This window comes from Eucalyptus grandis, chromosome 2 (assembly GCF_016545825.1).
Source record: "Eucalyptus grandis isolate ANBG69807.140 chromosome 2, ASM1654582v1, whole genome shotgun sequence".
Taxonomy (NCBI): Eukaryota; Viridiplantae; Streptophyta; class Magnoliopsida; order Myrtales; family Myrtaceae; genus Eucalyptus; species Eucalyptus grandis.
In genome coordinates this window covers 30,765,196-30,777,150 of record NC_052613.1, presented here as the reverse complement: position 1 = coordinate 30,777,150, position 11,955 = coordinate 30,765,196, and the positions used below count along the sequence as shown (strand labels likewise).

At 39.6% G+C, this 11,955-nt stretch overlaps 1 protein-coding gene across 1 annotated transcript; it reads left to right on the top strand.

Annotated features, from left to right (window-relative positions):
* Positions 1 to 4,353: 4,353 nt before the first annotated feature.
* On the top strand, positions 4,354 to 7,441 carry LOC104432164 (F-box protein At1g55000-like). The gene is made up of 2 exons (XM_010044640.3): positions 4,354 to 4,791; positions 6,758 to 7,441. The coding sequence occupies exons 1-2, from the start codon at positions 4,378 to 4,380 to the stop codon at positions 7,130 to 7,132; spliced, it is 789 nt and encodes a 262-aa protein (XP_010042942.3). The 5' UTR covers positions 4,354 to 4,377; the 3' UTR covers positions 7,133 to 7,441.
* Positions 7,442 to 11,955: the final 4,514 nt, after the last annotated feature.

Sequence of the window (11,955 nt, the reverse complement as noted above, 5' to 3'; positions counted from 1 at the left end):
CACAAATCTACATCCAATTCTTCCAAGTGCTTCAACCTGTCAAGACCTTGAACTTTGACTAGATTGTCTTCCATATCCGATGGAGTGCTTGATCCATAGTTCTCACTCATTGGCACGCATCAGGGACTCTGCACATTGTCTAAGGCCATCCAGCTTAGTCGACTTCATGCGACCTGCTATGGCCAATGTCGTTGGGGATATTGCAACGTGTTGGTGTTCGCTTTGCATCATTTTGGGGCATTCACGGGGCTCAAATCTTGGCAAGCATTTCAACTTGCCACATCTTGTGACATGAAGCTTCAATAGTCTTGAAGGAAGTTATGGGAGATTTTCCAATGATATGCAATCATAAACAATGAGTTCTCTTAAATGAATTTGGTAAAAAAGTGGAGGCAAAAACTCTTAGTGACTTGTAGAAAGTCTAACCCAAAAGGAAGCTCAGGCAGTGATTGAAGCTTTTAGCAACCCCCTAAGTCAAGATGTTGCCGAGAAGAAATATTCCAAGTGCTTTTTGGCAAGCCAGAAACAGATGTATATGTTGGAAGCTTCACAAGTGAAGACAAGTTGTTAAAATTACTTGGAATTTCCCCTTCTATTCTAGTGCAACTCGAAGCATCCAATTGCGGGAGTTTCCCCAACCTTCCAATTGCACCTCGCAACTTTTCGATCCTAGTAGGAGAAATCTTCAGGATTTCCAAGTTATGCAAATCTCCTATGGAAGATGGTAGTTACGTTATGCTTGTGCTGGATAGGTCGAGTTTAGTCAGGGATTCCATCTTCCCAATGGAGTTTGGGATTTGTGTTGATGGGCAACAAAGTGTGGAAGTTGCGCCAAATGGCAAGCTCTGCAGCTTCTTGAGGTACCCAATGTTGCCTAGAAGTTCGGCCATTCCCTGACAATTACATAAATTCAAGGGTCAACGAATTCACTAGATGGCTTATGGAGTCCGAAAGTCGAACCAGAAGCATAACAACGCTTGGCACTAAGCTTCTCCAGCTTCCTCAGAGAAAAAAAGTAGGAATCTCTCTTGTAGCAGTTGAATCCAAAACAAGTTCCTTCAATTCTCCTAATTCATTAATAGAAGGGTGAATTTGCTCCAGATGTTCACATTCTTTAAGAATGAGAATTTCTAAATTTTTGGATAGCCGAGAGTACATGGTAAATGACCACACCTAAGGTTCCAAAGTTTGAGCCATTTCGCTGTCTATAAGAACAAAGAGTATAGTGGGAATTAGTCGTCAAGGAGTAATCAGTATTAGAAACACAACATCAGGATGTGTCGTTCCAGCTTATCCTGATTGAGCTCCATCCATTCCAATGTTCTGTGATTGCGCTTTGTGTCAATCCCAGAATGACTAGTTTCTCCTTACACAAGTTGGTCGCCTCGAAAGATGAAAGACATCCTGTCCACTGAAGCCATCTTAATTCAAGAAATAGCTTCTCAAAAATCTCCTCTAAAATTTGCATCCCTCGCTTGGAGGAATCTTAACCTCAATAACTTCCTGAATTGTTCATTTGTGTATGTCCGGTCCTCTTTGTCATATGTTTCTTCTGAGCCTTTGTCAAGACAAATGGCTTGAATCTTTTTTGTTCCCTATAGGTTAAAAAGTAATATTTGTTAGAAAATTCCATGTGTTCCAATGAAAAAGCAAGCAATGTCCAGAAAAATCTCAGGGTGCGGATGCTCCGTCGGCTATTTTAGTTTCTGGCGCCGTCACTGCTGGCCCTTTCTCTTCTTCGTGCGATGCATTCCGTTGCTTGGATTGCTCTAGATCTGTCCTTTCTCAGTCATCTGCGTTCTTGCTCATGAAAATCATTTGACTCGTGGGCCTTTGATAAGCAGATTCCATGTCGTTGACGTAGTATAAAGTAAACCATCACTAACTTAAGGCGAGTTAGTTTGCACGAGTTCTTGCTTGCACGATCCAGATCTAAAGCGCAAAATGTAGGAGTCGTCTGCCATGGAATTCTTCTTAACCAAGTGCTTACCATACCATATCAATTAAGGATTAAAGATAGTTGGACAACCATCTAAAATTTTCTTATGATTTTTTTATAACACATGATATCCAACCCTTTTGGCTCAATTGATCCCAAATATGAATGCAAACCACCACTTCTATGTGTATTAGATTATAGGTATGGCCTCTAAGGTTACCATTTGAATATGAAATCTGTTGCATCCAAATCAAACATTTAATCACTCAATCAATCCGTCAATGCTCATGAAATTCTATTAAAGGCTACACAAATCTATCTTTTGTCATTCTCCGAAATCTCTCTCTACCTAACCCCAATTGTTATCAACAAGTATATTTACTCCTATATAGTGTAAGACGTGATTTATCAAAGCCTCACCAGTTTTTAGGATCTAATTCCAAGTAAATTATCTACAAGAGATACGTTTACAGATTTTGCATTTCTTTTCATGGAAATCATACGTGAAACCACACTAATGCTCATATAAGTTGTTCATTCCATTCTAGTTGAAATTTGATCTAACGATAGGTGGAGATCTAAGTGTAGGGAGCTGCAACTTCTATTTTCACTCTAATCTATATAGAGTAAAAGTTTCAATCAATTTCTATTAAGATTTCAATCCGTTTAATTCAATCAACCTCTGCATATAAGTGATAGATACGATCGTTATTGTTAAAGAATAGTTTAGTTTTTGCCAACACAAAAGAATATTTGGTTCCTGCGGAAGACACCAAACAAAGAGGCTTAGTAGTAGTGTCGATTTTCCTTACATGGTAATAACTTTCATTGCACCCGTGCTAATTAAATCTTATTTATTTATCTTTTGTATGAAAGTAAGGGTAAAGCCAAATACAAAATATTAATGTCGAGAGCCTACTATTCCTTTTTTTTTTAAGTAATAAAACATGAAGTTACTCTCCAGAATGAAGTGAAAAGAACCTAGCATCTAAACATTTATTGATCCCAAGATTAAAAAGCTAGCCAGTAGTATGATTTCCTTCCATATAGTTACGTTACACTTAAACTCAAAAAGAGAGCTTGACAGTTTCATGATACTTTAAACAAAGATGATTCGACGTCATCAAGCATAGACCAACATTATATTTTGTCTAGTTGTCATAGTGTATCTTCTTTAAAATCAAAATCAATAGACATGTGGGCAAATCATCTTTTTGCCATTTTGTATAGGCAAAACGGTTAAAATCCGGCGACAAGTGATTCAAAATATGGTCATCATCATCGAAAACTATTTCGCGTCCGTATTTTTCTCATTATGTGCAGAAGAAGAACTCCACAAACTAGAAATAAGAAAAAAAAAATTTCATAGAAAAAGTGTTTCGCGGCATCGGAATTTGAGGAATGGATTACACCCCGTCCCTCTAGATCTTGGCACTTGTTGCAAATCGCCCCATGACTTCTCAATTTTCACAATGCTCCCTCAAGTCTTGGAAATTGGTTGCAAAGCCTCCCTAGTGTTGGCTCGGGCCAATTTTCACAAGGGGCTTATGTTTTCAATATTTTTACAAATTTAACTCATACTTTTAAAATAATTAGTCAATAATAAATTTTGCATTTGATTTTGATTACAGCCTCCAAACCTCGTCCAAACTTTCAAAGACATATGTAATCAACTAAAAGATTTGTGTATCATTTCTAGAAATGGCTTATTAGGGCTCGCAATACAGGGTAAGACAAAAGCAAATAGAGGTCCTAACATTGCAAGAGACAATAGAACTTGCAGAACTTGTTTGTTAGCGCATATTAAAGTGATTACTTAGTAAGTCAATCATTTTAATTGTTAAATAAAAGACATGATAGTTTAGCACTAATATCAATATGTAGGAACATGATACAAACATTAGATTTTCATGCGGTGTGATGATGTGTCTAGTTATATTATAAAAAAAAAAATACCAAATCAATATAACCACTTCCTTTCATGAAGTTTTTGCGTGAGCAATATGTTTATAAATCAAAGGAAATGATTTTATAATTTCTATTGCTGATAAAAAGTGGAAGAGAAATATAAGGGAGAGTTAGGGCAACTTTGCCAAAGTTTGGAGGTTAAAATGCAATTAGCATGTTATTATCCGACAGATTTACCCTCCATAAAAGATCAACTCAGTCACGTGACAAGCACATGGTCGGTGCTCAAACCGAAATATGATGGAAGTCACACCAGCCTGACATTGCAATCGATTTCAAATTTTAGGGGAGAGATCGCGAAAAATCGAAAAGTCAGGGGCAATTTGTAATAAATTCCATAACATAGGGGGTCAAAAGCGCAATTCACCCATATTCCAGCCACCTCTACTAATCCACCATTCAAAACCAAAAAATCCAAAACCATCAAAACCGACTCCCATACACATTCCCATCTCTCTCTCTCTCTCTAAATGGGCTGCTGCGGCGACGACGACGACGACGACCGGGAGCATCCACCCCGGACCCCCGATCTCTCTCCGCCGCCGTCATCCCCCGCCTCCGCCGCCGACGATTCCACCATCTCGCCGATGAACTCCCACTTCTCCGCCCTCGCCTGCCGCGACACCCTCCGGCTCATCTTCGAGAAGCTCCCCGTCCCGGACCTGGCCCGCGCGAGCTGCGTCTGCCGCATCTGGAGCTCCGTCGCCTCCGATCGCGACATGGTCACCCGAGCCTTCGCGGCCCCCTGGAGGGTGAAGGAGGTGGTCGGCGTCCCGAGCTCGGGCAGCTTCTGGAGGGATAACGGCGTGAGGAAGTTCGCGATCTCGCACCGGATTAAGCGCGGCGATAGCGTCGCGAGCCTCGCCGTGAAGTACTCCGTTCAGGTAATGGAGTTTCTGTCCTTTTTGCTGTATTGATTGTGAGCTATACTGTGAATTATGTTGGCGGCGAATGATTTTCTCGCGCACTATACTTTAAACGTTTGCAAATGACATGCTTTGGCGCTGCATTTTCGATGGAGATTCACTTTCGGCAGATTATGAAGAACAAATGGACTGCTATTTCATTTAAAAGTTAGCTAAAGTGGTGTGTCCAGCTGCAGCATCTGAAACTTTACGAAGAAGGTTTCCTGGTAGTATCCTTCTGATGTTTTGGAAGTCATGTTGGTTTGCTCTGCGTGTAGTCATGGGCAGACAGGGTTAGAAATAGGTAGGTCCGTTTGAGTGATGATGAAGTGGATGGAAGCTGGGAGCTTGATTGTGAATTTTCATGGAATTTCTGGTGGATTGGCTCTGCTGATGGCTTGGAATCCAATTGTTTTCTTCCTCCAGCATAGACTGTCTATTTGGTTACTTCCTTGGCGCTGAGAGGATGGGTGGGGATGGGTTAGGTGCTTTTCCTAATATGTGAAGTACTTTGTGATCCTGAGTTTGATTGCTAAAATGGCAAATCCCAACGAAAGGGGGAGTAAAATGGTGAGTTTGGTGAATGAACCAACTATTTGGTGACTAAGATCATTGGATCGTCAAGGACTTGTGGGTTGAGGAATGTTTTATAGCTAGCAACAATGTCAGGTCTTTGCAGAGGCTTTCTTCCTTGAAGAAGCATTCTGGCATACCTCCACCACCATAACAGCCAAAGTTGGATATCTCTCTTGATTGGTGCAAGATTGTCCAAGGACATAGTTTTGTAGAATTTTGAGTATGGCTCTCTCATACCTCCATTCAATAGGTTCTGGCCTCTTTGATAAAGGTTAGCTTGTGGAGTTTACTAGGAGAAGAAAAAGGTTGACAAGATGCTAGATGTTCTATATGTCATTTGATGATGTTCATAGCTTCTTTGTGCAGGCTGGCGGTTGAATGACTTCAATGTAAATGACTGATTCATCCCATTGAGTGGGGTTAGTTATATGGACCATTTTACGCTGTTGTTCTATATTGTACCAAATAGGTGGTAGGATAGATGCTCAATGGAATCTCCTTCTGCAAATCTTATAGATTTATTCCCATTGGAGAAAGCCAGACTAATTGATATACGAATTTTGTAATTTTGGAGTAACTTCATCTTTTGGCAAATCCTAAAGAAAAGGAAAAGGAAATGGTTACACTCAGAAGTCATTGTCGTCGTTTCTTATGGAGGTATGGAGGAAGGTTGGGGCTTGAACACAAATGTTTTGTCTTAGCGAGCATAGGATCCTCTTCAAGTGAAACGTTTTGAAATCTTTTGATGTGACTGAGTTTTGTTAAGTTTGCCAAGCAAGAAGCATCTCTGGCTACTAATAGCAAAAAGATATGATTGATTGGCAAGCAGATATTGAGCATCTTTAATAGATAATCCAATCTCTTAGTTCCCAGAACACATTAGGCTAAATGATGCTCGGATTTTGCAAGTCATCAGTATGAAATGATGGGTGATGCACTTTTGTGATGGTCATGATAGTTCCTCTGACTTAATAACACCGACATAGAAATAGTAGATGATTCTGCAATGGTGGTATTGATTTATCGAAATGGTTGAACGTGACCCTCAAATTTTGAGACCAGAACATAAATTGTTTGTGCAATTAGGAAATGAACTTGTCTTTTTATGGAACTTTTCCATTTTTTTGGTCATAATGATCCCTGAAGAGTCAATAATGATGTATCATGTGGTCCATGATTGTCAACTCAGATCTCTCTGAGTTCAATGTTTTGATAACTATTGGTAGAGACTTACTTTTAGAATGGCTTCCCTGAATTTTTTTCCTTCCCTGCTTAAAAGTTTTTTTTTTTTTTTTTCGTACATGTCCTTTTTGTCCCTGTCTACACCGAATATTACATGCTTAAAAGAATATTTTTTTGGTACTCTCAGGTCATGGACATAAAGCGCTTAAACAACATGATGAGTGACCATGGTATATATTCGAGGGAGAGATTATTAATCCCCATAAGCAACCATGACATTCTTATCGATTCCACATGCTACATAGAGCGAGATAACCATGCAAAGAGGGAAGTCGCCGTGCTCTATCCAGAAGGCGTGCGAGACATAGAGATAAGTTCTTTGTTGAAGAGGACAACCTCTGAACAGGGGAAGAAGAGAATACTCGACTCGCTTAGGAGGAGCATGCAGGTTGATGATGGGACTGCTCAGTACTACTTGTCTATCTCCGATGGTGACCCAAGGGCTGCGCTCTCAGAATTTTCGGAAGACCTTAGGTGGGAGAGACAGGTGGGCTTGGCCTAAAGGAAATGGTTAGGCAACATCATGGCTGCTTTAATAAGATGAAATGTGTGGTGAAGGCAGCTTGAAGCCCGGGACTGGAATTGAACCTATTTCTTCATGTGTGCCATTCTCTGTTTCTTTGCATTCTTGGTTCAACTCCAACTGTCGATTAACTTGTTTCCCCATCACTCTGTTGATACACCATTGTATAATGCACTTGTAATATGCATTTCACGTGAAAATACGGTGTCCATGAGGAAAAGGGTGGTGGTGCTTGTATGATTCTCTGATCAAGTGATCAACCTACATATATGTTTAGCCATTTGCAAAGAAATGGAGTATACAAATTACTTATGCGTGGACTGATGAATGTATTTACGGAGTAATTTGTGTGCAGATCAACTAATGCTTTAGCGAATTGTCTGAGGTGTTGATATACTTTCAGCTAAACTTGTAGATGTAACTATGGGTGGACAGAATCTTTTGAATCCAGTGACTGTGGTTGCTAAAGAAGCCTCTTGAAGAAGCCATTGGAATTTAGGAGCATCGTGGCTGACCAGAACATCTGTTTCTCTAAAACAGAAATAGAACAGGAACAATAATTTTTTTTTCAGAAATGGATTTGAAAAAAATAAAAATAAATAAAGTTATTTTTTGTTTCCGATAACAACTCTAGAAACAATGGTTAACGACCATGCCCAGACCCCCTCTCGAGCCCCCTCCTGTGGCTGGAGTGGTCGACAAGGCTTCCTCAAGCCTTGCCCGAGTGGTCGACAAGCCTTGCGGTGGCTTAGCAAGGCTCCACCTCACTTGACCACCATGAGGTTGGCCTCCCTCAGGTGGGTAGATGCGATGGTGAGGCTGAGGTCAGCTAGCAACGATGAGGCTCAGGAGACCTTGCCGGTGGTCGGTGAGTCTCCCCCAAGGCCGGTGATTGACTAGAGAAAGGAGAATTTTTTTTTTAATAAATTAAAAAAATTTAAGTCAAAAAATATTTGGGGTCATATTGAATATATTTCTTTTTAGGAACAAAATTTTGTATAGTTATTAAATGCCTTCAAATGTTTAGAATTTGCTCTTGAGAACAAAAAAAAAAATTATTTTTTTTTTAAATTGAAACTATTTTTGAAAACAAAAACGTTATTATGCGCACCCAATAACCAAGACAATTCCTAGTGTTTGTATAAATAAGATCAAAATATTTTTTCAATAACTTTTATAAAATCAATTAGTGAAAAAGGTGATCCGTCACTTATTTTGGCTTGTGACATGTTTGTACCCACACTTTTATAAAAATAAAATAAAAATACTAGGGTTTGTTTGATTGTTCCAAAATTATCAATTGTTTTAATAATTTATAGATGTTTATTTGTAAAGCTTATATCAACATGTTAATGTCATTAATTCTTATATGAAGTCACAAATCTTAATTCGAGTGACACACAATTTTTTTTTATTTTTTTATAAAGTTATGAACTAAGTTTAATTCAAGTGGATACACAAATCTTAATTAATGTTAAAATCATTAACCCGTTTTAGGACTTGATAAGTCTAAGAATTTGATTGCACTTGAAAGTCATAGAACTTAATTGTATTTTCATGATAAATTTTAGTTTTTTCAATTTTCTCAATAAAATCACTTGATCCCTTTGATTGATTTGAAAGGCATATACCAAAAAAAAAAAAAAAAAAAAAATCATAATTTTGATTGCTAATAGCTCTAGTTTTTTTGATCTGAAGCTCTAGTTGAATATTGGTTTTATCAATTACTTAGTGTATCGATTAAAAATTGGTTTTCATTAAATATTTTTTGGCCGAATCTATCGCCAAAAATTTTTTGGTCGGAATCTGCCATTATATTTGACAGTAGTAAAACAACCGTTTCGGAGGGAACTTACAATAATTCATCGGCCCAAAGAGTTTTCTAGGTCCATTTTCTTGTTCCGGCGTTCCGTTACTGCACTGCCCGAGAACAAGCGAGAGGGAAACAATTGGAAAAAGCTTGGAGAAGACGCTCTTGACTTTCGCGCGGTCGGTTAAACACCAGCAAGCGCCTCCGATCTCTCGCCGGCGATCGACTTTCGGGCTAACCGCGCCCTGGGTTCCGGCGCTTTTCCCCAGCGAGGGTCGTGGGGAGGTTTCCGCAGATGGAGGAGCCGCTCCTCCCGACGGAGGAAGAAGGTTCGCAGCCCAGTACAGCGGCGTCGGGCCCGGAGAAGGACCACGCAATTTTCAGCGTCCGGATCGTGTCCATCGACTACTAAATGGCGCGCCCGATCCCGGGCGTCGATTTTTGTTACAGCAGCTTTCAAGGTACGGGCTGTTCGGACGGTGGCGAATATGGGCAGTAGGGGAAACATGAAAATGAATGGAAAAGCCTCGTTTTTTTAACTGTGCCCGTAACGGTTATGGTTAGTCGCGGCGTGGGAACGTTGTTGGGTCTTGCTCTTTCATGGAGCTGCGGCTGAATTGGTGTCTTAGAATGGGTCTTGATATTGTCTTCTCCCAGAGGGGAAGCGGGAAAACAGATGGAAAAGACTCGTTTTTTTACTGTGCCCGCGACGGTTATAGGTAGCCGCGGCATGGGAACGTTGTTGGGTCTCGCCGTTTCATGGAGCTGTGGCTGAATTGGTGTCTTAGAATGGGTCTTGACGTTGTCTTCTCCTAGGAACAGCGGTGCTTTTGAAGTTATTCTATGTTTTCATAGTAATAATTTGTATCTGACTTGTCTTTAGTAAAAAAGAATGAGACTGTGAGAATATGGGCATTAGGGGAAGCACGAAAACAGATGGAAAGACTCGTTTTTTTACTGTGCCCGTGATGGTAATAGGTAGTTGCCACGCAGAAATGTTGTTGGGTCTTGCTGCTTCCTGGAGTTGTGGCTGAATTGGAGTCTTAGAATGGGTCTTGCTGTTGTCTTCTCCTAGGAACAGCGATGCTTTTGAAGTTATTCTATGATTTTATCCTAATAAAATGTATGTAAAGCGTCTTCGGTAAAAAAAGAATGAGAGTCTGCTCTCATCTTTTGAAGCATAATTTTTGTGTTCGCTTCTTTGGTTATGGAATCTAGTGGTAAGTAGGAAATGCCAGAGAAGCCTGTGTTTTGAATCTGGAAGCTGTTAGTTTTGTTTGCTTTCTTATGAGTGCAAGGGATATGCTTGACTTAGTGTTCTGTTATTGTTAGAATATTTAAATAACAAACCAAGCCTTCATCTATCAGCTTAAGCTTTTAGAACAGTTGGCAGTGGTCCCACAAAATCTCACAGTTATGAAGAACTTATCAATTTGTCCATGCATGTCTTATTCGGACTTCTTGTTGGGGCTGCTGGATTGATGTTAAGTAATTGCCTGGCATGGATATACGCAAGGATTGATTAAAATTGTAGCATAGAGTCATGGAATCAGCACATTGGTGTCTTGATAATTTATTACATGATTGGTTTGGTTGCTTAGAAAATCCAGAGAGTACTGAATATTTTTCTTAATATTTGGCGGGCATTGTTCAACTCATCGTCTTCTTCCGTAGACTGATGATTACTTTTCGTTTGGAGAGTGTAGTTGTCTTAATGATGACATATTTGAAATTCGCTTTTTTGTTGCTGATGCAAAGAGAAGAAGGTGCGCTTACAGTTTTCATGTGGCGTGGTCCCATGTCAATCTTTAAAATTCTGTGTGAGGATTTGACCTTTAACCTGCAAAAATAACAGTTACATTTACTATACAGTAGCTAGAAATTTAGCTAGAAATATCTACTTTTGTATGTTCATAATCTTGTTCATGATTGATTGATGAAGGTGAAAAAGTGAATGAGGTTCCTGTAATAAGAGTATATGGTTCAACTCCTGCTGGTCAAAAAACTTGCTTACATGTGCATACGGTGAGTGTAGTCCTTGTTTATTTGTAGTTTTTAATTGTTCCAAGTACTTGCTTTACCCCCGTTGAGCTGTGGAGCAATGAAAGTAACTTCCTTTCTGCCGATGAAGAATTTAAACCAGCATGGGTTTACAGACTTGAGTTGAGGTATATGCTACAAGATAAAAGGCAATTTCAGTGTGCAGAAAGTTTCTTCCCCCTTCTGCTCGCAAGAGGCACCATATTGGCAATAGTCTACTTTCTTTGACTGGCTGGACACTAGTTGAATGTCTAAATAACAAATGAGGAGCTTACGTGGCTCCAAGGTGAAAAGTACATGATGCGTGTCCATGGCATAGCTTATGAGACGGCAATATCTCGTACATTTTTTTCGTACTAGTTCTAAATTATGTTTTTTTTTTCTTGTAGGCTTTACCCTATTTTGGCTGAAGGGGCTTTGGGGGCTGAATGGGCTTTCTAAATGCCCATCCAAACGCACCCTTTGTATGTACCATGTCCAGATATCCCTATCCATCCAACGTCTGAAGGTACTTGTGCGTGTTACAGATGCATAGACTGCTTTGTGCATATCCTGGTTCGAAGAAATTAATCAACGTTTCTCTCAGTTCACAATACCTCTAGCATGTAGCTTGTGTGTTTTCAGGGTATATGTTCTTTTGGCAACATGGCTGTGGTTTTACTTGACCAGTTTTTGTCAATGTCCTCGTAATACAATGTTGCTGTAGACTTTATCTCAATTTGTTTGAATTATTCGTGCTTTTATATATTTTGAATTCATGTCCCTTTTTAAACTAGTCTCTTACTGTTCTGCTACTAACGTGGGATTAATTGGTCACTGTTGAATTGCACGGGGGATGCATTTACAAATGCTGTCTCTCTAGCCATGGAGAAGGCCTTGAAGGTATAATTTGATATGAAGAGTCTAATATTAGCTGTAAGTTGTAAGCAAAGACTTGAAAGTCCATCAACAC

What these genes read in the sequence shown, in the direction of transcription:
- LOC104432164 (XM_010044640.3), top strand. Translation starts at nt 4,378, where the DNA reads ATGGGCTGCTGCGGCGACGACGACGACGACGACCGGGAGCATCCACCC. An exon ending in CCGTGAAGTACTCCGTTCAG is followed by an intron (nt 4,792 to 6,757) that starts GTAATGGAGTTT and finishes TGGTACTCTCAG; the next exon opens with GTCATGGACATAAAGCGCTT.